Genomic DNA, 26,891 nt, shown 5'->3' with positions numbered 1-26,891 from the left:
ACCTCTAGCTCCCCCTCTCTGTCCCCAAAAACCATCCAAACTGGAAAAAAAACCCAAATCTGACCTCTAGCTCCCCCCCTCTGTCCCCAAAACCATCCAAACTGGAAAAAAAACCCAAATCTGACCTCTAGCTCCCCCCCTCTGTCCCCAAAACCATCCAAACTGAAAAAAACCCAAATCTGACCTCTATGCTCCCCCTCTCTGTCCCCAAAACCATCCAAACTGGAAAAAAACCCAAATCTGACCTCTAGCTCCCCCCCTCTGTCCCCAAAACCATCCAAACTGAAAAAAAAAACCAAATCTGACCTCTAGCTCCCCCCCTCTGTCCCCAAAACCATCCAAACTGAAAAAACCCCAAATCTGACCTCTAGCTCCCCCCCTCTGTCCCCAAAACCATCCAAACTGAAAAAAAAACCCAATTCTGACCTCTAGCTCCCCCCCTGTCCCCAAAACCTTCCAAACTGGAAAAAAAACCCAATTCTGACCTCTAGCTCCCCCCCTCTGTCCCCAAAACCATCCAAACTGAAAAAAAAAACCCAAATCTGACCTCTAGCTCCCCCCCTCTGTCCCCAAAACCATCCAAACTGGAAAAAAAAAAACAAAATCTGACCTCTAGCTCCCCCCTCTGTCCCCAAAACCATCCAAACTGGAAAAAAAAACCAAATCTGACCTCTAGCTCCCCCCCTCTGTCCCCAAAACCATCCAAACTGAAAAAAAAACCCCAAATCTGACCTCTAGCTCCCCCCCTCGTCCCCAAAACCATCCAAACTGAAAAAAAACCCCAAATCTGACCTCTAGCTCCCCCCTCTGTCCCCAAAACCATCCAAACTGAAAGAAAAACCCCAAATCTGACCTCTAGCTCCCCCCCGTCCCCAAAAACCATCCAAACTGGAAAAGAAAACCCAAATCTGACCTCTAGCTCCCCCTCTGTCCCCAAAACCATCCAAACTGAAAAAAAAAACCCAAATCTGACCTCTAGCTCCCCCTCTCTGTCCCCAAAACCATCCAAACTGAAAAAAAACCCCAAATCTGACCTCTAGCTCCCCCTCTCTGTCCCCAAAACCATCCAAACTGAAAAAACCCCAAATCTGACCTCTAGCTCCCCCCTCTGTCCCCAAAACCATCCAAACTGAAAAAAAAACCCCAAATCTGACCTCTAGCTCCCCCCCTCTGTCCCAAAACCATCCAAACTGAAAAAAACCCCAAATCTGACCTCTAGCTCCCCCTCTCTGTCCCCAAAACCATCCAAACTGAAAAAAACCCCAAATCTGACCTCTAGCTCCCACCCTCTGTCCCCAAAACCATCCAAACTGAAAAAAACCCAAATCTGACCTCTAGCTCCCCCCCCTCGTCCCCAAAACCATCCAAACTGGAAAAAAACCCAAATCTGACCTCTAGCTCACCCCCTCTGTCCCCAAAACCATCCAAAACTGGAAAAACCCAAATCTGACCTCTAGCTCCCCCCTCTGTCCCCAAAAACCATCCAAACTGGAAAAAACCCCAAATCTGACCTCTAGCTCCCCCCCTCTGTCCCCAAAACCATCCATACAAACTGAAAAAAAACAATTAGCCCGAGCCATGATCTCGACAGAGACTGCAGCTCAATGCCATCTTGCAACTTGGTCTGTGCCTCTGCTGGTTACAGTGCTCTGGGCCTGTACCCAATGGAGTTTAGAACAATGGTGCAAAGTGGGGGGGGGGGGGGGGGAGGGAATAAATCTCATTAAAACCTACTGAATATTGGTGAATATGTGGAATTCACTGCCACAAGACAGCCGATGAGGTCAGGCCACTGGGTATAAGGGGGGAGTGTTAGGTTCTTGATTACCCGGGGGGGGGGGGGCGGTGGTCAGAGGTTATGGGGAAAGGGTTGAGAGGGAAAATAAATCAGCCATGCTGGAATGGTGGAGCAGATTTGATGGGCAGAATGGCCTGATTCTGCTCCACTGTGTTAAGTTCACCCAGAGTCTGAACTTCTCATCCCAGCTGCATCCAGACAGGAAAAGGAAATTTTTGAGAAGTGGGGATGCGTTGGAATTAGATGACCAGTTAAGTTGGCGTGGAAAACGTGCCAGAGCCTGGAACCCTACCTTGCGCCCCAGTATCTGGTTAATGGCAGCACTTTCTTTCAGCGTACACTCAGCCACCCACCTTGGCTCGCATCTCCTTCATGTACAACATGAAGGCGTTCAATGGCTTTTTGATGTGGGCTTCTCTCTTCTCGTCCTCCTCCTTTGTGTGGCCAGGGGCTTCCTGAAACGAACGTTAAACGATTAGCTGTATTTGCCACGCGTAGCAGCGCGATCACGAGTCGAGTACGAAGTTTCCCCGACCGACCCAATGAACCAAGTGACTTCCGAAGACCGTCCACAACACATAGGATCAGAATCAGGCCACTCAGCCCATCGAGTCTGCTGCGTCATTCTATCTTGGCTGATACATGAGAACGGCTTAGGAGGAAGGTCGGTGGGTGGGGTATGGGGAAGGGGGTGAAGTAAGAAGCTGGGAGGAGATAGGTGGGGAAATGTAAAGGGCTGAAGAAAGAGAGGAGAATGGATCATGGGAGAAAAGGACGGACGGGTACCAGAAACACCCTGACTAATCATGAACCTATCAACTTGCACTTTAAATATACTCAACAACTTGGCCTCCACAGATGTCTGTGGCAACCAGTCCCACAGATTTACCACCTTCTGGCTAAAGAAATTCCTCATCTCTGTTTTCAAGGGATGTCCTTATATTCTGAGGCTGTAACATCTGGTCTCCAAGTAGAGAACTGAAAGGTCCAACTTATCCTATTATTTACAATCTCATTGGATCCAACATCTCCCTCTCAGTAAATGAAACCCTCCTCCCGTTCTCTTCTGCATTAGATTTCCAAAGGACACAGCTCCGTTATGGAGAATCCCAATGAAACCACCCCGCTTCCATTCCCAGGAGACCCAACACCAATGGATTCATTCCATCTCCTCATCCCTTTCAGGATCCCAGTGGAATAAACCTCTCCCTTGCTCAATGCACTCAGTGGCCACTTTATTAGGTACACCCGCTCATTAATGCAAATACCTAGTCAGCCAATCACGCGGCGCCAACTCAATGCACAAAAGCACGCTGACGTGGTCAAGAGTTTCAGCTGTTGAACCATTTGAAATGGAACTGGATCGAACATCAGAATGAGGAAGAAGTGTGATCTACTTGAATTTGACCGTGGTGCCAGATGGGGTGGTTTGAGTATCTCAGGAACTGCTGGTCTCCTGAGATTTTCATGCACAACAGTCTCAGAGTTTACAGAGAATGGCGTGTAAAAAAAAAAATCCCACGAGTGGTAGATCTGTGGATGATAACACCTTGTTAATGAGGTCGGAGGAGAGCAGCTAGACTGGTTCAAGCTGACAATAACTCAAATAAGCACATGTTATACCATTCTCTGTGTAAAGCTCTGGGTGAGATTTCTACTGCTATGCTGCGAGGTATTTTTATTTCAGTAATTTTCTGTAAAAGCAGTGTGGCCTTTCAGTAAGAGAGCTCTGGCTTCGGATGAAGATAAGCAGCCATGTTGCCCAGCTTAAGAACGTTGCGTCAGCCAGTCAGGACCAACTGGGAATGTGTTGTAACTTCCTGCCCAGTGGGATGCGAGAGAAGATGCTCGAGAGCTGGGCGGGATGAGATTTCTGAAGGAACAGCAGCCTGGATTTGGGGGCTTTTGACGGGAGGTGCGGAGAGAAGAGCACCAGGGAAGACACCCGGGGGGCTCCATTCGGAGGGGAGACCCTGTTGCGAGGTGTGCTTCGCGAGAGGCAGGATTCCAAGAAGGGAAGCTCTCCCTGTGGTTGGCGATGGGAATTCAGCACCGTGAGTAAAGTGGAACACCCAGCCACTACTGATATGAGCTCCAACGTTTATGTGCAGTTTTAGACTTGATTAACTGTGATGGGCCTTTTTACTCTTTTCTTTCTTTTCCCATTAATTGTTTGATGATGTCAAAAATTGATAAATTTACTTTCTTGACAATTTTAAACGGGTGTACGATCTGTCACTTCTTGGCGATGGATATTTGTGCATGGGCAGTGTACACACAGCTTTTGCTACAATCAACATTCTTCAATTGGAACATCCCCAAATCATACCGACTCCAGACGTTCTTTGCTTATGTAAGGTGGCTTCACCGCTGAGTCACGTGGATGCTAGCAGAGTTAGCAAACGAGCCAAGTTAGTGTATGAGCCCCGGTCAGAGGGTTGTATCTCTAAGTTCCAGAGACTGTGAAAATCCCAGGTCAACTGTTTCTGAGATACTCAGTCCACCCCATCTGGCACCAACAATCATTCTGCCATCAAAGTCACTTAGATCACATTTCTAAAGCCTACAGAGAACGGTGCGAGAAATGAAACAAAAAGCATCCATTGAGCAGCAGTACTGTGGGCAAAAACACCTCGTTAAAGAGAGAGGTCAGAGGAGAATGGCCAGACTGGTTCAAGCTGACAAGGAGGCGACAGTAACTCAAATAACCTCGTGGTACAACAGTGGTATGCAGAACGCACAACACATCAAACCTAACCTTTAAGTGGATGGACTACAGCAGCAGAAGACCACACTGGGTTCCCCTCCTGTACCTGATAAAGTGGCCTCTGAGTGTATTTGTCAACACAGGGATATATTTGAGCTTGCTCGTCTCTGACAAAGGGCACCATCTTGGCTTGAGGCTTTCTCATCAACTCTACCCCTGACCCCTGAACTTCTGAATCAAGGTCAACGTGCCAATTATTGAACCTTCCGCTCATCGTTTTGAAGCCTCCAGCAAAGACACAACAGAACTCACGAGATGTGGCTCGGACTGGGCTGGCTGTGATTGGGCTCCTGCTTGATTCCCGTGGTTACGATGGCAGGGTGGGGGATTCCACTTGCATGTAGACCGTGTGACGCCGTGACCAGCTGAGGAGAGAACCTGCCAAAAGAGACGCGAGTCAGTGAGGAGTGGAAACAAGATGCGCTGACAGATCACAAACCACCCCAACAGGCAGCGGGCAGCTCACCCAACTGTGAATCCAATCATTAGGGCCAAGTGACTAGTGGTGCTCCATAGGGGTCGGTGTTGGGTCCACTGCCATTCACCAGCAACCTGCACGATGGGATTGATAGCAATGGGTGGGTGGGAATGAAGGGAAAGGGGGTTGTTGAATCTGATACAAAGAGTGGCAGGTAGTATTGAGAAAGCAGGGAGTCTGCAGGAGGAACTGGACAGATTAGGATAATGGGTAAAGAAGTGGCAGACGGAATAGGATGTAGTGCATGGTCATGCACTTGGAGAGAAGGACTTTAACAAACGTAGACTGTTTCCTGAACAGGGAGCAAATTCCAAATCAGAGGCACAAAGGAACTTGGGAATCCTCAGGCAGGATTCCCTAAAAGTCAACTTGCAAGTTGAGTCACTAATAAGGAAGGCAAACGCAACATTGGCATTCATTTCGAGAGAACTAGAATATAAAAGGATGTGACGCTGAGGCTTTAAAAAAACATTGCTGGTCAGGCCACATTTGGGGTTACTGTGAGCAGTTTTGGGCCCATATCTCGAAAGGGTGTGCTGGCATTGGAGAGGGTCCAGAGGAGGTTCACAAGAATTGTTCCAGGAATGAAAGGATTAATTTATGAGGAGAGTTTGATGGCCCTGGGCCTGTACTCGTGTGAGAGTTTAGAAAATTTGGGGAGGGTGGATCTCATCGAAAACTACTGAATATTGAAAGGCCTAGATAGCGTGGATGTGGAGAATATTTAGAATCTACAGTAATTTGTTCTGAATTCTCCTCACATCCAAGGTTCATCAGGTGAAAGAACTGTTCTTTACTTCTCTACTGAATGGCCAGGTGCAGAGTTGGAAGTATCTCTCCTCCTGGCCTCTCCCTCCAGCATGAAATCTCTCCCCATTTACTCTAATTCCTTCCAGAGTCCTTGATCAAATCACTCTTAATATCCATCAGGGTAGCAAAGCAACGGGACGCTACAGTCAGGTGATTGGAGCTGAATTACTACTGCTGCCCGTAAGGACGCTCTGCCTGTCACCGTGTGGGTTTGCCTCGGGTGTTCCAGTTTCCTCCCACATCCTAAAGACGCGTGCTGACACTTGCAGGCTGCCCCCACCCCTGTCCAGCACATCCTTGGACTGCATTGGTCATTAAAACGGACAGCACATTTCACTATGTTTTGATACAGACATGACAAAGCTAATCTTTCATACATATCACTATGTAGAACAGAGTGATCTAGGAATAATGGTGCATAGTTCCTTGAAGGTCGAATTTCATGTGGATAGGGTGGTGAAGAAAGCTTTTGGTATGTTGGCCTTTATAAATCAGAGCTTTGAGTATAGGAACAACACACACAAAATGCTGGTGAAACACAGCAGGCCAGGCAGCATCTATAGGGAGAAGCGCTGTCAATGTTTCAGGCCAAGACCCTTCGTCAGAGCATTGAGTATAGGAGTTGGGATGTAATGTTAAAATTGTACAAGGCATTGGTAAGGCCGAATTTGGAGCATTGTGTACAGTTCTGGTCACCGAATTATAGGAAAGATGTCAACAAAATAGAGAGAGTACAGAGAAAATTTACTAAAATGTTACCTGGGTTTCAGCACCTAAGTTACAGGGAAAGATTGAACAAGTTAGGTCTTTATTCTTTGGAGCGTAGAAGGTTGAGGGGGGACTTGATAGAGGTATTTAAAATTATGAGGGGATAGATAGAGTTGATGTGGAGAGGCTTTTTCCATTGAGAGTAGGGGAGATTCAAACAAGAGGACATGAGTTGAGAGTTAGGGGGCAAAAGTTTAAGGGTAACATGAGGAGGAATTTCTTTACTCAGAGAGTGGTAGCTGTGTGGAACGAGCTTCCAGTAGAAGTGGTAGAGGCAGGTTCGATATTGTCATTTAAAGTAAAATTGGATAGGTATATGGACAGGAAAGGAATGGAGGGTTATGGGCTGAGTGCGGGTTGGTGGGACTAGGTGAGAGTAAGCGTTCGGCACGGACTAGGAGGGCCGAGATGGCCTGTTTCCGTGCTGTGATGGTTATATTCCAGAGAACACATGGCTGCATTGTGAAACCTCTCGTTCAGACTCGAGAACAAATCTGAAATCAATTTGAAGAAACCTCTTTTTTATTTGCTATGAAATTACTGGACTTTTACTATCCTCACTTGTTTATTCTAATTTTAAATAGAACACACAACAGTATGTTCTACAACTTCGGCCCACAATGTTGAGCTGTCCACGAGATGCTAAGATTGAATTAGGCCATTTGGGCCAGCATTCTGTGATTTATTATCCCTGTCAACCCTGTTCTTCTGCCTTCTCCCTGTAACCTCTGACACTAATCCAGAACCTCCTGGCCCAAAGGTTCACATACTATTTTACTTCTCCCTGTAACCTCTGACACTAATCCAGAACCTCCTGGCCCAAAGGTTCACATACTATTTTACTTCTCCCTGTAACCTCTGACACTAATCCAGAACCTCCTGGCCCAAAGGTTCACACACTATTTTACTTCTCCCTGTAACCTCTGACACTAATCCAGAACCTCCTGGCCCAAAGGTTCACATACTATTTTACTTCTCCCTGTAACCTCTGACACTAATCCAGAACCTCCTGGCCCAAAGGTTCACATACTATTTTACGTTCTCGAATGTTTCTTTAGGTTCACATTTTGCAAAGACCAACTCGCAGGACCAAGTGAATGTGGGGGCTTGCGGCCACATCACACCCCCACAGCAGCAGTCCACCCCTCCCACACCTCGTCCATCAATTCCTCGCGCCGAGTCACTGGTCCTTACACTCTAGTTCGTCGCCCCAGGCTCTCCACAGTCCCTGCTATCTGCATCAACAGTGGGTGGCACCTTCCCAACACCTGGAACAAGATGGCTCTGCCTCTCCCCAGCACCCTGTGTGTGTGGGGGGGAGGGGGGCAGTATAGCTAACCCCTCTCTCTCTCTCATACAGTCATAGAGAAGTACAGCACAGAAACAGGCCATTCACCCCATCTAGGCCATGCTGAAACCATTCAAACTGCATACACCTACCATCCATATACCCATCCAAACTTAAATGTTGAAATTGAGCTTGCATGCACTACGTGTGCTGTCATCTTGTTCCACGTTCTCACCACACTCTGAGTGAAGAAGGTTCCCTCATGTTCCCCTTAAACTTTTCACCTTTCACGCTTAACCAATGACTTCTAGTTGTAGTCCTACTCAACCTCAGTTGAAAAAAGCCTTCTTACACTTACCCCATCTATACCCCTCATAACTTCGTACGCCTCTGTCAAATCTCCTCTCAATCTTCTGCATTCTAAGGAATACAGTCCTAACCTGTTCAATCTTTCCTTATAACTCAGGTCCTCCAGACCCGGCAACATCCTTGTAAATTTTCTCTGTACTCTTTCAAACTTGTTAACATCTTTCCTGTAGGTAGGTGACCAAAACTGCACACAATACTCCAAATTAGATCTCACCAATGCCTTATACAACCTCACCATTACATTCCAGTGTTATACTACACCAGAATGTAACGCCGCACGCTCTGACACACAGCACTGTTGAAAACCCTACAACTTCAACATAACATCCCATCCCCTGTACTCGATACTTTGCTTATGAAGGCCAATTTGCTAAAAGCTTTCTTTACGACCCTATCTACATACGGATTATGGGCCTGTATTCCCAGTTCCCTTTGTCCTACCACTCCTTGTAGCATGTGAATGGGGAAATATCCCTGCTCAGCGGGCAATGCTCCTGCTCAGCACCTCCATCGCTTATCCTCACACTGAGCAGAGCAGCAGGGTCACTCTGCCTTCCCGGCACCTACAGCTATCTGCCTTCACAGCCTCTCTGCACTGTACGAGTGGGGTAATACAGGTGGAAGTACATGTGACTGTCCAGCTGGAGGAACCTTCCAGAATTTAGGGGCACAATCGTCCCTCATCCCCTACTCTATACATAACGTGCCTCCCTCTGGCTTCAACCCTTCCCCCCCCCCCCTTCTCCATCTATTTCTATCTTTCCCTCTCTATTTCTGTCTCTCGTGGTCCCTCTCCTTCTCTCCTCCCCTCCCTTCCTCTGTTCCCTCATCCCTCCCTCACTCTCTCCTTCTCTCCCCCCTTCTTCCTCCATTCCCTCATCCCTCCCTCACCCTCTTGCTCCCTCTCCTCCCCTCCCTTCTTCCTCCGTTCCCTCGCCCCTCCCGCACCCACTCTCCATTCACTCTCCTCCCTGACTCCCCGCCTCATCCCCCCCGCGTAGGGCTGGAAAGGTGACCCTGCTGCCGTCACAGGGTACGGGGCAGTTGCAGTGACGGAATGGTCGCCACCGTCCCTCGCACGAGGGACACTACCTCTGACAGAGCACCCCCCACCCCCCCGGAGCAGGACTCCCTTGCCAGGGCCAGTGGCTGACCCAAAAGTCGTGGAGGTTCACCCACCTGGCCACAGAGGCGTTGGCAGCCAGCGCTGTATGGTAGGAGGGTCTAAGGCCTGGTGCTAACATCGAGTACAGGGGGGGGCTCGGCCTGCGGTGACAGGAGTGAGAAATGAAAATCCCAGATTACAAGGCACTCCGAACAAACAGAGAAAAACAGACCACGACATACTAAACCGAGAACTCATTGTTGCGTTCAGTCCTGGGTGTCTCATTACAGGAAGGATGTGGACACTTTAGAATAGGGTGCAGAGCAGATTTGCCAGGTTGGCGCCCGGTAAGTGACTTAATGTTTTATGAGGAACGGTCGAAAAGCTAGAGCTTTTCCTTTTTGGGGCAAAGGAGGGTGAGGGATGTCTTGATGGAGATGACACAGATCGAGTGGACAGCCAGAGACTCAGCAGGCACATGGATGAAGGAAAGATGCTGGGCTATGTTGGAGGGATCTCAGAGTAGGTTAAAGGGTTAGCACAACATCATGGGCCGAAGAGCCTGTACTTTTCTGTATTCTAACACAAGTCCTGCTCTACGGCCACTCCATGAGTGAAACGTGGTCCCCTTGTCTCCCCGAGTCCACAATACCAGACCACTGCCCCCCTCTTGACTAAGGACCACCCTCCCTGTACCAACTGCAGCATCCTCCACACTGTCCCAATACAGGTTAGATACCAACAGTAACTCCCTCTGCATTGTCCTGTCAAACACTCCCGGGACTGGGACAGCTGGACTGCCTGGTGACATTCCGGGGGTATGTCCGTGCTTAGGTAACCATGGAAAAGCAACATGTGGTGCCCATGGGTACTACAGAGGTGTTTTGGAATTGTTGGGCACCGCAGGGGATAAACACCATCTTTGACAACGATAGGAATATTATAATTTAATTTAGCTTTGTTTGCGTTAGTCACTGTTACTGTCTTGATGTTTGTTGTAGTATCGTAGAAAAAGGGCAGGGACAACAAAGGGTAGGCACAAAGAGTAGCCCCATCTACACTCTCCTATCTCACACACCAAGGGCAGGGCCAGATGCACAGGAAAGGCCCCTCTAAAGACAAAGAATTCCAATTATCATTACAACACCTGGTTGGACCAAGTTCCTCAAAGCTATTGAAGAGTCACAGTTGTAAAACAGGAATCTTTCAGGATTGGGACCGATTGGGCTGAGGAGACGGATTGGAAGGTTCAGACAATTCCTCATGGAGCTTCATGGTTCTCTACCCCGAGGGGATCTGTTGAGTCTGAAGTTGGTAGGTTTCAACCACTTCGAGGGATAAGGCACCGAGGGTGCTCCCTCAGGCTCTCACTGGGACTTCTGTCCTTCTGGGCCCCAATTCCACCAGTCTCTATCCCAGCAACGGATACATGGAGAATGGTGTGAGATCGGATATGCAACTCCCCAGTGGAGTCTGAGATCAGGGTAACAATCAGTACACATTGTGCCTACTGCCGTACTTCTGGCTGACACAGAAGTTCCTTCAGCCCATCGAGTATATGCCGACACTCAGAGCAACCCCTTGAATCCCACTTCTCTCCCTCTGCCTCAATCTCTTTCGAAAAGCTATTGAAGAATCCCAGTGGTGGTAGACTCAACGGTCCTATCATACTCCTGGGTCTTCCGGTGCCCGTCCTCCTTCCCCATCGCTCATGGTCCACTCTCCTCTCCTTCTTCCTCTTCAGGCTGTCCACCCCACACACATCTGTGCTCCCACCAGGGCACATTTACAACAAACCGTCCATCTCCCAGCCTTCATGGCTCTGCTAACACAGAGAAACTGCTGGAGGGACTCAGCATCTATGGAGAAGGAATAAGCGGGCAATGTTTTGTGTACAGAACCTTCATTGGGACTGGAAAGGGAGGGGGAAGGATCCAGTGCAAAGGGGGGGAGGGGTAAACTTCTGGTAATTTTTTCTCTCATTGCTCTTCCCCATCTGGTCCCCTTCGCTTCTCATCTCCCCGTCACCTCCTTCTGGTGTCCCTCCTCCTTCCCTTTCTCCCACAGTCCACTCTCCTCTCCTTCCTCCTCAGTCCTTTACCTTTTCCACCCAACACCTCCCAGCGTCTCGCTTCAACTGCCCTCCAATACCCCACACACCTTCCCCTCGCCTGGACACATCTACCACCTGCCAGACTATACTCCATCCTTCTCACCAACATACTTATCGTGGCTTCTACCCCCTTCCTCTCCAGTCCTGACGAAGGGTCCCATCTTGAAACATTCTTGTTTATTCCCCCTGCCCGGATGCTGCCTGACCTGCCGAGTTCCTCCAGCACCTCGAGAGCACTGCTCAGGTTTTGCTGAGATTGCGATTAGCAGCATGGCTTTGGGTCGTGGGAGGAAACTGGAGCGTCCGTGGAAACACAACACCTGGACAGCTTTGGGGACCGGGATCCAACCTGGTGGGGGGCAGCCGCAGGAGCTCTACCCTCCCCACTGCTGGCCGGATGCCAGGAACGTGATGGACTGGACTTGGCTTTATTATTTTCAGGGATACAGTAAGGCAAGAGGCCCTCTTGGCCCAAAAGCCCACACTGCTCGATTACACTCAATGGCCGACTGACCTACTAACTCCCGAGCCTTTGGAATGTGGGTGGAAACCCGGAAGCGCACACAACCACAGGAGAACGTACAACGTCCTTACAGACAGCGGAGGGAACCGGGTGCACAGCTGCCGGTGGAAGCTGGAGAGAGGCGAGAGAATGGGGATAAACAAAAAAGGGTCTTACGGTGGTACCATCCAGCCGAGAGGGTGGGCAAGCTGCCCAACGGCGCCGGGAGAGAGTGGGTAAAATGCCGTGAGCTCCGAAGGGTGCCGAACCCGAGGGAGTCCTGCGGGGAGACAGAGAGAGAGAGAGAGAGAGAGAAATAACCGGGAGAAGGCCAGGTGGCGACGAGGCAGCCAAAGAGAGGAGAGCGGGGAGGGGTTCACTCACCACTCTTGAGGTCGAGCTCCGGGGACAGGTGAGGCGAGGGGCTCCCCGGTGAAAAATGATCGTTGCTGTAGGTGATGAGGGGGGTGAGGGGATGCACATGGTGAGGATGTTGAACCAGGGGCACGCCGCTGGTCTATGGGAGACAGAGAGAAAAAGACAAGCGATCAGCAAACGCTTTCAGAGGAACCCACACCCCACCTCGTGACTAGAAATCCCCTTCTCCACCCCCTCCATCATAAATACCCAGGAGAAAGTCATTCAGCCTTGACACTACGCTCTACTTTATTTAGAGACGCCGTTTGGTCCAACTGCAGCTGTGTGAACCAAACCCCTTCCGAATGCAGGAGGTAACGGGGAGATTGTACCAACTCCTTACAGACGGGTCACCTGCACGCCAATGTTAAGCTAACAGCTGTGCTACTGTGTCGTCCCATAGAGTCACAGAGGACAGAGAGAGAGAGGGGGGAGGAGGCCCTTCAGCCCACCAAGTCTGTACTAGCCCCCAACCAGCCATCCACTAACCCGACAGTGATTCCATTTCATTCTCCCCACATTCCTACCCACGCCCCTCACGTTCCCTCACCCACATGTTGGGGGGTAACTTACCGTGGCCAGTTAACATTCTGATCCTCAGTGCTGTTCAGATTTGTTTAAGTTTATTTTGAGATTTAAGTGGAACAGGCACTTCCAGCGCCCCCCCCCCCCCCCCCACCCCGAGCTGTGCTGCCCAGCGACCCCCTGATTTAATCCTCGCCTGAAGGGACAATTTACAGTAACGAATTAATCAGAATGTCTTTGGACTGTGGGAGGAAACCAGGGCACCTGGAGGAAACACACAGACTCCTTACAGATGACGTTGGAATTGAACTTGGACACCCCGAGCTGTAATAGTGCCGTGCCAAATGCAACGCTACTGTGGCGCCTATAGTAGGGGAGCATGGGGGGTGGGGGAGGACCTCCTTCACGCAGGGGGTGGTGGGAGTGAGAGTCTATGGACTGTGGGAGGGAACCCACTTCCACATAGAGGACGCTGGAACTGAACTCTGAACTCCGGTGCGCCCAGCGGGAGTAGCGTCGCGCTGACCGCTAGCGGGACTCCCCACGCGGGAGGGAACTCCAGCACTTGGCAGCAACCCCTCAGGAAAGCGTGCATACCCCACGCACAGAGCGTCTGAGGTGGGGACTGAACCCAGGTCTACGGCACCATGAGTCAGCAGCTCTATCCGCCGTGCCACAAGTCCCCCTCCCCCCACCCGCACTGAATCCAATCCAATGAATTAACCTGATCAACAAGAAACACCACCAGAGAGATGTTCAGGCGGCATTCCCGGAATCGCAGGGAGGCACGGGCACTGATAGCTGGACGGAGGGAGTCACACATCAGCCAACGAGGAGACCGTAATCGTGATTATGGCCCATGTGACTCTCACTCACAGCCAAGGCCAACAGGGCTGACAACATATCAGGTTCGTAAACACGAGAGCTTCTGCAGACGTTGGATATCCTGAGCAGTGCACAGAGAGTGCTGGAGGAATTTAGCAGATCAGGCAGCATCTGGAGAAAGGGACCAGGCAGGTCGATGTTTCCCTCATCGGGGCTGGAAAGGAAAGGGGCCGAAGGCGGAGGGACGGGAAGAAGCACGAGCTGAGGGGGGCAATGAGGTGAGAAGCTGGGAGGGGACAGCTGAAAGAGGTAAACAGTTGAAGGAGGAGGAGTCTGATAGGAGAGGAAAGTGGACCACGGAGAGAGGAGGGGCACCAAAAGGAGGTGATGGGCAAGTGTGGAGAAGGAGTAAAAGGATAATCAGAATGGGGAATGGAAAAAGAGAGAAGAGGAGAAGGGAGAAATTACTGGATGATGGAGAAATTGATGTTCGTGCCCTCAGATTGGAATCTACACAGGCTGAATACAAGATGTTGCTCGTCCAACCTGAAGGAGAATCTGATGAAGAATTCTTGGTGGGGTCAAGTACAAAACGTTGAGGGTAGATCGGTATTACATTGCCCATGGTCAAAGATCTCTCTCTCTCTCTCAAGTAGCAGACTGACATTTGCTATTCCCTCCCTCCCCCACCACCAAATGCTTCCAGGCCTGGTGAAGTTTGGAAGGTGACGATATCTCTGCAGCTCGGTCACCCCAAGATGGTGCCCCACCAGGCTCCGTCCATCAGCCTGACACATTTTCTATAATTAGTTGTTTTAGGTTGAAATAGTAGACTGATGGACTGCAGACAAAATTTACAAGTTCGTTGCTGGGACTTGAGGGCCCAAGTTACAGGGAAAGGTTGAATCGGTTGGGACTTTATTCTCTAGAAAGTAGAAGATGGAGGAGAGATTTGATAGAGGGGTAGACAAAGGGTTAGACGAGCAGGTTTTCCCCACTGCTGTTGGCTAAAACTAGAACTGGAGGTCATAGGTTAGTGGTGAAAGGTGAAATATTTATTTATTCTACTATTGGGAACAATGCAGAATAGGCCATTCCAGCTCAGCAACCCCCAATTTAACCCTAGCCTCAACATGGGACAATTTACAATGACCAATTGACCTACTAATCAGTACAGGCCCTTCGGCCCATCTAGTCCATGCCAGACTGTTATACTGCCTAGCCCCTTGGTCAATGGACTGTGGGAGGAAACCCCTCCCCTCCCCAGGCAGATCTCATCTCCTCAGGGCCGCTCCTCCACACTATAGTACAGTACAGGCCTTTCTGCCCACAACGTTGTGCCGACCCTTCCAACCTACGATGCCGTGCTTAGCGCAGCTCTGCCGAGCACGCCACCTTGGTGCCAGAGGCCTGGTGACACTCGCACGTCCGCGAACTGTGCCGATCACTGACGCAAAGCAGCGGATTTCACTGTGTGTTCTGATGCACACGTGACAAATGAGTCGGAGTCGGAACCCAACCCGCCCCTCCCACATAGACAGACTGAGCTAGGCACGAGTGAACAGTAACCTTCGAGGACCTGGAGATGAAGCCAGCTTCCAGCGGTGGTCAGAAACCTCTGGCCTTCCATCGTCCCCCACTGGCCTACAGTTATTACATTCCCCCTGCACACGCACACACCCTACTCCCTCCCTCCCTCCCCACCGCACCCTCGGCCACTCTACAGCAGAAGGTCCAACCCATCTGATCCACAAAACCGCTGTCATACTCACAATGTGCACGGGAGACGGTGTGTCCTTGAGTGAACTTGCTGCCTGGATGTCCAACAGGGGCCATTTCATGTGCAGGTACTGCAGGACATTAAAAACCATCATAGAATAAGACAACAGACTGAATTAATCAGCAAAGCTCACCCCACACAGCCCTGTACGGTCACACACTCTGCACTCTTCAAAGCCCAGGCATCTCCAGTCGAACTCTGTCTTTTTGTGTGTTTCCCCCTCGCCGTCAGTCTGTGGTTTTGTATTGCCAGGTGCTCGTTTGTTTTCATGCCCCATGTGCTCCTGCTCTACTCCGGCCCCTGTATCACTGAGTACTCCGTCTCTCGTCTGTTTCTCATTATTACCTGTATTGCTGCCACCGGAGTCTGATTGTGCTCCACCTATCATCTGCCTCTCTGTTTATTGCTCAGTGTATTTCAGTCCTGTGTTTTCACCTGTTTGTGGCCAGATTGTGCCAGTGAATTTTCCTGAGCCTGGCCAGCATTCGTATCTGTACTCTGTCCGTCTGAATATCGACTCTGCTGGTTTCCCGATGCTGGTTTTTGGATTTCTCTGGATGTTTTGATCGCTGCCTGAACGTTGATGCCGACTTTGTTTGCACCTCGGGATTTGTCACTCAATGTGTGCACAGTACTGGGTCTGCGACTGGATCCCTGCTCCAGTGTCCTGACACCAAGATAAAAAAATAACAAACCAAATCCCCAGATTCTTACAGTCCAGATACTTTGGTCCTCGATGTGCTGACCTTCAAATCTCCCCCAAGATGAATCAAACCCTTCCCTCCATGTGCCAATGTATCTGCCTCCACCTCCACCCTTGGCAGGGAGTTCCAAGCTCTGTGTTAAAACATCCCTCTGACATCTCCCTATACTTTCCTCCCAAATTATGTACCCTCATGAGATATTACCACCCTGGGAATGAGCTTCTGGCTGTCCACTCAACCCATACCTCTGCTCATCCTCCTTCTGTCCCAAGAGAAAAGCCCTCGCTCGCTCAACCTCTCCTCATACGACATGCGCTCTAATTCAGGAAGCGTCCTGGTAAATCTCCTCTGCACTCCCCTGAAAGCTTCCACATCCCACACTTCCACATCAACTGTAAGTTACAAACGATTGAGTCTCATCCTGCAAAAGTCCAGGAACTTGGAGCTACTTAACCTTACTTGCTTTTGAGCTTTTAAAAAAAATAAAGTATCAACTTTATTCACTGTGTATATTTACATATACAATAATTTACTGGTCAGGGTACAACATGCAACAAAAAAAAACCAGTATTCAACAATCCCCAAGAGTTATATACAATATAAAGTTAGAGGTTAAAGTGCGGATATGGAATTACATGTGTATAAATACCAGTGTATATGTACAATGTAAATATTATACACAGTGGCTTAAAGTGTTTACAATGGGGGTAATAGAGGGGGAGCACTAAGTAGAATGATTGATCAGATTAACTGTCTGTGGGAAGTAACTTTTAAGATGGAGTTAAGTTTTTGTCTTAACAGCCCAATAGCACTTTCCAGAAGGAAAGGCAGTTTGCAGGGTGGGTAGTTTTTATTAAGTAGGCATTATTCTTGTTATAAGTTCAATCTCCTGCATCGTTTAAGGTTTCAAGTCAAGTATCGCCCTTGACAAATCAAAGCTTTCCTACTTGGTCTGACCTGGAACGGTTTTCTGCAAGAAAAATATGTTAAACTTGTTAACACACACACCACCCTCCCACCCTCAGAAATTTGCCAACTATAGCCTAAAGTGGTGGATACAGCCCAGAGCATCAAGGCTTCGTAAAGAGGATGGGCTGACTGGCATAAGGCAGAGCGTGGTGAAAAAGGGGACTTTTCCAGTTGGCCGCTGGTGACCAGTGGTGTTCCGCTGGGGCCGGTGTTGGGTCTACAACTTTTCATGTTACGTGAGCACAAGATTCTGGGGGAACTCAGCAGGCCACGCAGACTCTATAAAAAAAAAGAGCAAACAGTTGACGTCTTGGGCTGAGACCCTTCATCAGGACCAGAGGCCACCTGCCCTGCCGAATTCCTCCAGCATTTAGTGTGTGTTGCTTGGAGTTCCAGCATTTCCAGAATTGCCTGTGTTTGCTTTCACGCCATATGTTAATGATCTGATGACAAAATTGATGGCTTTGTGAGCAAGTCTGCAGACGATACCAAAAAAAAGTGAGGGAGCAGGACGAGTTGAGTAAGCAGGGAACCTCGATAGATTAGGAGAATGCGCAAAGGTGGCAGATGGAAAATAGTGTAGGGAAGTGAATGGTCACGCAGTTTGGTAAAAGGAATAAAGGCATAGGCTATTTTCTTATAGGAGAGCCAATGCAGAAATCAGAGGTGCAAAGGGACTTGGGAGTCCTTGTGCAGGATTCCCTGAAGGTTAACTTGGAGGTTGAATGATTGTTATGGAAGGCAAATGCATTCATTTTGAGGGGACTTGAGTATAAAAGCAAAGATGTAATGCTGAGGCTTTATAAGTTATTAGTCAGACCACACTTAATGTGATATGAGCAGTTTTGCCTCCCATATCGAAGGCAGGAGAGAGTCCAGTTGAGGTCTGCAAGGATGACCGTGGGTATGAAAGGGTTAATGTACGAGGATGAGGAGAACTTGATGACTCGGTGGTCGCAGGAGCTTAGCAGAATGAGGGAGATCTCATTGAAAAACTTATTAAATACTGAAAGGCCGAGATAGAGTGGACATGGAGAGGATGTTTCCAACAGTGCGAGAGTCAAGATCAGGAGGCACAGCCTCAGAACAGAAGAACAAAGATGTTCGACACAGTTGTGTAGCAGTTACGATAACGCTATTTCAGTGGCAGCGAGCTGCGTGCATTTCCCATGACTACATTCTAAAGAAACGTGGGCTTATTGGACCAGAAGGACCTCTAGCATGCTGTTTTTCTAAATAAAACCAGGTACAAACTCCTTTTGCCAGAGGATGGTAGAATTCATTGCCACAGACAGCTGTGGAGGCCAAGATATCGGGTATATTTAAAGCGGAGTTATTATTTCTGAAAAACTTTAAATAGCAAAGACGGACAAAGAACCGGTGCAAAAGACGACAAAAATGTGCACACATAAAAAGCCGACAACACGAGTTGTAGAGTCCTTGGAAGTGAGGCTATAAATTGGGGCGGAGGGGATCAGTTCAGCGTCGCGGTGAGTGAAGTTATGTGTGCAAGAAAGGGCTGTTACACCAACAGGGAGGCGAAGAGCGGGACAGGACAGGGCAGGAGAAGCTCGGCAGCGAAAGGAGGGTTATGCATGGGGCTAGCAACCCCGTTTCGTAAAAGGCCACAGCTGCAGAAAGGCCAACAGAAGCTCCAAAGACCTCATCCCGGGGACAGGAAGGGATCTTCGCCTCGAAGCGGTGTGGTGAAAGTGGAAGCTTTCAGGACTGAGGATTCTGGCGAGCTCCTGTCAGCGCCCCATGTCCCAGCAGGGGAGACGGACTTCAGAAGCAGGGCAGGATAGGGTGAGGTTGGGCCAGGCAGGACAGGGGAGCCATGATGATGAGAAGCCACAAGGGGAACGAATCTTACCTAGGCTAAGCAGAACCAGTCTAGGCACAGCTGAGAACCAACACAGTGGGGGAAAATAAACTGCTGGAAATAATTTATGGGTGCCATAACAATACCTGAACTGTGGGACAGAGAATAATTCAGCACGTTTGAGGAGCAGTGGAATAATAGAGCATAATCCTTTACAAAGACCAGTCAAAGCAAATTGGCAATTAAGTGGAACGTTCACTGAATCAGCTTTCGATAATAATGGGTCAAAGAGCTAACGGGGGAACAGGGCATCACTCTTACCCAGGGCTAGATCGATATAAATCCTGTGATGAAAAGATCCTCTGGATAAGATCGTTGGTTGAGCTGGCACCGGAGTGTGCGGTTGGCACTTGAAGGGCTGCCCGCAGAACATCCTTGGGTGTGTTGGTGGTTATTGAAATTGGCACATCTCACTGCATGTTTCGACAGACATGCGGTAGGTAAATCTGAACAGGAAGATTTTCGTCGAAATTGAAACCACAGTGGCTGTCGGCAATTAGAGAGAGCCAGCCGACGCAGGGTCTGAGAGCCGAGGGTTGCCCCCAGAACATCCTCAGGTGCGTTGGTGGTTAATGCAAACAGCACATTTGACGGGCACGTGCTGAATAAATCCGAACGTGAAGAATTACATCGAAATTGAAACCACGGTAGCTGTTAACAATTAGAAAGCCGAACTACGCAGGATCTGAGAGAGAGAGAGAGAAGGGCTGGCGGGGGCAGGTACTAAAGTCATTTTGAAAGCAATGAATCAGAACCTGAAACAGGGTTAACGTCGCTGATATACGCTGTGAAATCTGGTGTTATGTGGCAGCAGTGCATGGAGTCATAGAAAAGTACAGCACAGAAACAGGCCCTTCAGCCCATCTAGTCCATGCCAAGCCGCATCTGTCCAATGCAATAGTTTAAAAAGACTATAAATTATAATAAGAAAAAAATATATACTTTGGATTCCAGATAATTGGGCCACCAGTTAATTGGGACAGCTGCTTATTTGGGACAACTCTTTAAGAACAAAAGCTAATTGATAAAGTAGCTGAGATTCCCTTTGTTTACTTGGGACATTAAGCTCCTTAAGTGGGACAGGTGACGTTTCTAACACCAGTCATGTGCATTTCTGTGGCTATTAGACACTACATCATGCTTAGAGCAAAGTTTTTTTTCCAAATAGCTTATTTGCATGTGTTTGTGTTCAGGACAGTGATCTTGTCACTGATAGCTCAGAAGAAGTAAGTAGACAATTCAGAACTGTCTTGCTCTTTCTGAAACACAGATTCAAGCATTCAGATGCCATAAACAGCCAGGAGCTAAAATGAAGCAACTTCACTACTGCAAGAAGTTAGGAACTACGAAGAATTTGAAGGCATCGAGACAATCATCTTGAATGTTACGATGAAAATGAAGATTTGGAGAACGTAATAGTCCGAGGCAGTCCATCATCCACACTAGGCGTCTGCACTGATTTTGTTCATTTACAGTCAATCAGAAGAACACGGCAGTGCACACCAGATTAATTCCTCTTGCTGAAGGGGCTATATGAGCCTCAACCGGATGGGAGAACCTCACTCACACCAACACAGATCCCACAACCTATGGACTCGCCCTCAAGAGCTCCGCAGCTCATTCTCGATATTCATTTATCACTCCTAATTTTTCGCCTCTAGTACTTGCAGAGTCTGCTGCCTTTTGCACAACAGTTGCTCGCCCTTCCTCGTCGCGTGTGGTTTCTCACTTGCGTGCCTTTGTAGTCACTGTGAATGCCCACAAGAAAATGAATTGCAGGACAGTACGTAGTGACAAATAGACGTACTTTGACAATAAATTTACTTTGAGCTTTGAGGCTTAAAGGGGATGTGAGAAGTAAGTCGCAGAGAGGGAGTGCAGGTGTAAAAGCCTATAATTCGGCCCAGTACGTCACGGGTTAAAAGCTAGAATCAGATTTAATACCATGTCGTGAGATTTGTTAACTTTATGGCAGCAGTGCAATGAAATACATGAAAAATACAGAGAAAAAGATCAGAGTTACGTTAAGTATATTTATTGAATCGATAAGTTAAAAAAGCAGTGCAAAATAGCAGAAATAAAGTAGTGAGGTAGCGTTCATGCCTTCAATGTCCAAATAGGAACCGAATGGCAGAGGGGAAGGGGCTGTTCCTGAATTGCTGAGTGTGTGCCTTCAGGCTTCTGTATGGTAACAATGAGAAGAGGGCATGTCCTGGGTGCGGGGATCCTTAATAATGGATGGCATCTTCCTAAGGCACCGCTCCTTGAAGATGTCTTGGGCACTGGTACCCATGATGGAGCTGACTAATTTTACAAGTTTCTGCAACTCATTTTGATCTTGTACAGAAGCCCCCCTCCCTCCCTCCTACCAGACGGTGATGCAACTAGTCAGGACGCCCTCCACGGCACATTTGTAGAAGTTTTTGAGTGTTTTAGTTGACAAACCAAATCTCCTCAGATTCCTATTTAAATATAGCCGCTGCCTTGCCTTCTCTATAGCTGCATCAATACGTAGCATCCAGGTTAAGTCCTCAGACACTCAGAAACCTGAAACTGAAGGTACAAGAGCTACCCCTGTACTCTCTGGTGACCCTGCGATCTCGGAGGCCAGCGTCAGAACATCTTTGGGTGAACCATCGCAGGGTGGTAGACCCAGACATGCGGTCTACCTGGCAGGACTCTGGCAACCCGTACCAACCAACTGGCGGGAGTGTTCAACGACTTGTTCAGCCTCTCAAAAGGGCAACATTCAGACCAGAGCCCACGAAGAACAGAGTGAGCTGCCTCGATGAACATTGCCCAGTGGCACTCCCATCTACGGCGATAAACACTCTGAGAGCTTGGTTACGGCTAGAACCAACTCCTGCCGAAGCAAGGACCTGGATCCGCTGCGAGTTGCCTTGGTCTACAGCAATGCAATCTCAATGGCCCTGGGATCACCTGGACAGTAGTAATGCCTACATATTGATTACAGCTCAGTGTCCAACACAATCACACCCTCAGCCCTAATCAACCAGCAGCCAGACCTGGGCCTCTGTACCTCCCTCTGCATCGGGGAGAGCACCGTCATCTCCTCCTCGCTGACAATCAACGCTGGCGCCCACAATTGTGTCGCTGGGCACAGCTCAAATGCTCTCTACAAATTTGCTGACAATGCGACTACTGCTGGTAGAATTTCAGATGGTGACGTGGGGGGGGGGGGGTACAGGAACGTAGAAGATCAGCTGGTTGAGTGGAGTCGCAACAACAACGTCATTGAGGCCAAGGAATTGTCTGTGGGCTCTGGGAACAGGAAGTCAAGGGAACGTTGATGTAAAAGCAGCTTCAAAATCCTGGTTTTCAACATCTCTGAGGATGTGTCCCGGACTCGAGGTATTGTTGCAAGTACACAGCCGTCAGTGGCTACCTTTCACTCAGAGTTTGAGGAGACACCAAAGACTCTTGCAAACTTCTACAGCTATACCTATCACGGAGAGTATTCCAACTGGTCGCATCACCGTCTGGTATGGAGGGGCCATTGCACAGGATCGGAAAAAGTTACAGGAAGTTGTAAACTCAGCCAGCTCTATGGTGGGCACCAGCGTCCCCAGCACCCAGGACACTTTCAAAAGACAATGCCTCAAAAAGGCAGCATCCATTATTAAGGACCCCCATCACCCAGGACATGCCCTCTTCTCATTGCTACCATCAGGGAGGAGGTAGAGGAGCCTGAGGCCACACACTCAGCGATTCAGGAACAGCCTCTTCCTCTCTGCCATCAGATTTCTGAATGGACAACGAACCTATGAACATTCCCTCACGGTTTTCATCCTCTCTTTTTCTACTACTTACTTAATTAAATGTTTATATTATATATCCTTATTATAATTTACAGCTTGTTATTATTATGTATTGCGAGGTACTACGGTGATATTAAACCAGTTCTGATGAGTGCACAGTCCAATTCCCCAAGGGACGCCGTTCACCTTGCTGAGTTCCTTCAAGTGCGTGTTGCTCCAGACTCGAGCACCGGCGGAATTCAGCATTACCAGGCCGAGACCCTAAATCATAACTGGATTTCCAGCGCCCGGAGAATCTCCTGTGTTTATCATCTGCAGAATCCTGTGCCTCCGGCCAGTTGTTCTCTCTAAACACACATCAGGACGTGGCCAGCTCGGCTATAAGAATGCCCGGACTTTAACAACTCTCCTGACCACCTCTCTCCACACACACCCCCCCAAACTCCCCCAGGAAACCTTCCGCGGCTCGCGTCGGTTTTTGACGCCCCATATCGGGAGGTTACTGGGTCGGGCGGCCGGCGCATCTACACTTTCTGCGAGTCACACCCGGCGCGGCGAGACTGGGAAAAAATTTACCCCGAGGCACGACAGAAACTTGTGCCAAACTTTGCAATTTGTCGAAAGCGGCAGGGAGTGAGGGGTGGGGGTGGTAGGAAGGAAGGAGCGAGCGCGCGACTGGGGTAGGGGAGGGAGAGGGGAGAGGGTGGGATAGACAGTGGGGCGGGAGGAGGGGGTGCAGCGAGGTCCAGAACAAAAGGCTGAGAGGCCCGGTTCGGGGGTGGGACCATGGCGATGGGAGAATGCGGGAGAGATCCGGCACAGGCACATATACACTCACTCTCTCTCTCTCTCACACGGCCCCCGGGACGAGTGCGCGAAAAGTTTGAACAAGTTTTCGGACTCACCGTGCGCGGCCCCGGGGACAGGCCTCGCGGCGCCGCCAACTCCGGGATCAGCAGAAACGGTAAGGTGGCGGTCGGCAACGAGCCCCCATCCCGGCTCCGCACTGCAGGGGAGAGAAAGGCGGCGACTGGGGTTAGTGGAAGGCCAAGAGGAGGGGGTGTACGGGAGAGAAAGTGAACAGAGATGGGGAGGGGGGGGGTAAGATCCAGTGCGAGGGGGCGCAGCAGAGATTAAGTTGAGAGAAACAGGGATCGAGTCAGGCAGGGGGTTCCAACCATTTTTAATGGCCAGACCGAGGGATCCGCGGACCCTAGGTGGGAACCCCTGCAGTAAGGGATCCGGTGCTGTGTGTGAGGGGGTGGGGGGGAGATCCGGTGTAGGATCAGAGATGGGGTAGGTGGGCGGCGGTAAAAAGAGGGAATCTAGAGCGGGGGTGCGGGAGCGGATCCAGCGCAGTGGGTGCGGGGGGGGGGGGGGAACGGATTCAGCGCAGTGACAAGAGATCGAGTGTGTGGAGGGGAGCGGGGCGGGGGGAGATGTCCTGGGACGGGTAGGGAAGCGGTCTCACTCACCCTCCTCCTCTCGATCCCGGCGTTTTTCCACCAAACTCTCGGACTCGGCTCTGCGCTCCGCCTGCAACACACGAGAGGCGTCAGCCCGGGGTCCGGAGCGGCCGAGGGGTACACAGCGGAGGGGGGCGGGGGGACCCGGCTGCCGGGGGAATTCGGGGCGGCCGGCGGGAGGTTGGGAGGGGGATCACCGACTCGGAGCTGACCTGGGTCCTGGGCGGACGGCCACCGCTCTCCGGTCCCTCGGTCTCTCGCAGCAGCGACGATTTGACCTCGGCCAGGTCCCGTTCGCCCTCCTGCTCGCCTTCGTCCTTGAAGCGGATCAGCTCGTCGCTGGCCCCCAGCTCCCCGCCGCCGCTCAGCGGCATCTTCCCGCCCGCTGCCCCGCTCTGACTGCCAGCTGCCCCTGGCCCCCGCCGCCAATCAATGGCCGGGGCCCGGTCGTAGCCCCGCCTCCCGCCCCGCCCCGAACGCCAATCAATAGCCGGGGCCGGACCGCGATCCCACCCTTAGCCCCGCCCCCTAGCGCCAACCAATGGCCGGGGCTCCATCCATTGACCGTCTCAACCCTGCTTATCCCGGGCACCGCGGACTGCCCGCTCCCCCTCCACCCACGTCTCAGTCCTGCCACCCCCAGAGAGGGCAGTCACAGCACAGTCAGCAGGCAAATTTCAGAGAGCTCCGGAGGTAAATTAGACAAAGGGCACAGATGCTGCAAAACTTCCACCAACTTCGCCCTAACTTCTCGCCTCTCCCACCTGCGACCGTAACTCTTGTCTACAGGCGCCGGCTGACCTGCCGAGTGTCTCCGCCACTTACAAAAGGTAGGGAGGTTTAAACGTAAACCTTCGGTTGAAATACCAACTAAAAAAAGGAAATTCAAATTAGTTCCAGTCAAGTTTATCACAATGAAAAATTTGCATCAGCATCACAGGCACGTAGGTACCAACACACAAAATTACATATGTGCGTGTGTGTGATATGTGTAAATTACATATAAGATTGTGTGTTATCACTGACATGTTATGAAAGTGTGTGTGTGTGTGTGTTGGTCGTCCATGGTGTCTGCCAATGTCAGAAACCTGTGAGGGAGAGTATTTTTAATGTGGAAAAAATCTATTTAAATAGTGCAAAGGTGAGGTGGTGCTCAGGGACTATTCAGAAATCTGATGGCAGTATGGAAGAAACTTAGCACAAAACAGAGACAGGATCAGACTCGCTCAATGCTGGACCCTGATGTTCTGTTCTGTGGGTTGCTCAAGTTCCTGATGGTTGAAGCGTCTCCTGATTGTTGTGTCTTGGATCACCTGGACAACCTACACCCGAAGGCATGGCAGGGGCTATGTCCCATTAGGAGTTTGAGGAGTCTAGGTATATCACCAGTAGCACTCACAAATGTATACAGATCCTTCTGACTGGTCGGAGGGGCCACCGCACAGCATCAGAAAAAGCTGACGGAAGTTGTAACCTCCATCGTGGGCACTAGCTTCCCCAGCATCGAGGACATCTTCAGAAGGCGATGCCTCAAAAAAGGCAGCATCCACCGTGAAAGACCCCAGCACCCATGGCATGCCCTCTTCCCGTTGCTACCACCAGGGAGGAGGTACAGGAGCCTGAGGACACACACTCAACATTTCAGGAGCAGCTTGCTCCCCTCAGCCATCAGATTTCTGAATGGACGATGAATCCAGGAACACCACCTCACTGTTTTTCCCTCTCTCTTTTTGCAATGCTCATTTAATTTACAGCGCGTAATTTGGTTGTAATTGATCGTTTTTTGTTATTATGCATGAAGCGTACTGCCACCACAAAACCCGAGGTTTCATGGCACACGCCGATTCTGATTCTGTCCTGGTGGTGCGGGACGTCAGGCTTCGGTGCCTCCTGCCCGGTCGGTGGTGGCATTGAGAAGAGGGTGCAGCCTGGACGATGGGGGTGCCTGATGATCGGTACCGCCTTCTTGAGACGGCGTCTCCTGCGCGTGGTCTCGGTGGTGGGGAAAGCCATGAGCACAGACGTCTCGGGTTGCTGGGCACTGGAAAGACCGCGTCTGCGACCATTCGGGATGCCTGCAGCAGCCGTATTGTGATGTCCAACCTTATTGCAACGAAGACCCTTTTGCTTGCTGTAAACATTGTGCACGCGGCCAGCGAATGGATCAAAGACCGCCACGCAGTCTGAAGCAGGGAAGGGAAGAATGAGTCATTGAACAGACAGTATCCGTGGAGAGAGAGAGACCAAGCTGACGGTTCATGTTGATCTTTTATCAAAAGTGTATAGAAGTGACTAGCCGCAGCAGTACACAGGGCAGGCGAGAGTGGAAGCAGTGGGGATTTGTTGCACATTATAACACGGGACAGGCCGTTTGGTGAATGATGTGCCAAACTTTAACCAACTTGGCTATCTATATAACCTTTCCCTCCTTCAAGATGAGGTAGAAAATTGGGTTCAATCTTGGCGTCGGAGGGGACTGAGAACAGCGGTAAATGGTTGCCTCTCTGACTGTTATCTGTTTCAAAGCTATCAAAGTTGTCATCTGT

The 26,891-nt window shown here is 50.0% G+C and overlaps 1 protein-coding gene across 1 annotated transcript in view; it reads right to left on the bottom strand.

The window, feature by feature from the left end:
- The window catches only part of LOC140733284 (transcription factor 7-like 1), a 34,012-nt gene extending 9,239 nt beyond the window's left edge, over positions 1–24,773 (bottom strand). The window contains 12 exon segments of the mRNA XM_073056422.1: positions 2,091–2,147; positions 2,149–2,226; positions 3,918–3,945; positions 4,818–4,943; positions 8,137–8,148; positions 9,458–9,544; positions 12,176–12,278; positions 12,383–12,515; positions 15,538–15,615; positions 23,785–23,885; positions 24,355–24,415; positions 24,558–24,773. Of these exon segments, the coding sequence (XP_072912523.1) occupies positions 2,091–2,147; positions 2,149–2,226; positions 3,918–3,945; positions 4,818–4,943; positions 8,137–8,148; positions 9,458–9,544; positions 12,176–12,278; positions 12,383–12,515; positions 15,538–15,615; positions 23,785–23,885; positions 24,355–24,415; positions 24,558–24,719 (1,026 nt within the window). The 5' untranslated portion in view covers positions 24,720–24,773.
- Between the last annotated feature and the right edge of the window lie 2,118 nt (positions 24,774–26,891).

This window comes from Hemitrygon akajei, chromosome 1 (assembly GCF_048418815.1).
Source record: "Hemitrygon akajei chromosome 1, sHemAka1.3, whole genome shotgun sequence".
In the NCBI taxonomy this organism is placed as follows: Eukaryota; Metazoa; Chordata; class Chondrichthyes; order Myliobatiformes; family Dasyatidae; genus Hemitrygon; species Hemitrygon akajei.
The sequence above is the reverse complement of the archived record's forward strand: the minus strand, read 5'-3'. Positions and strand labels throughout refer to the sequence as shown.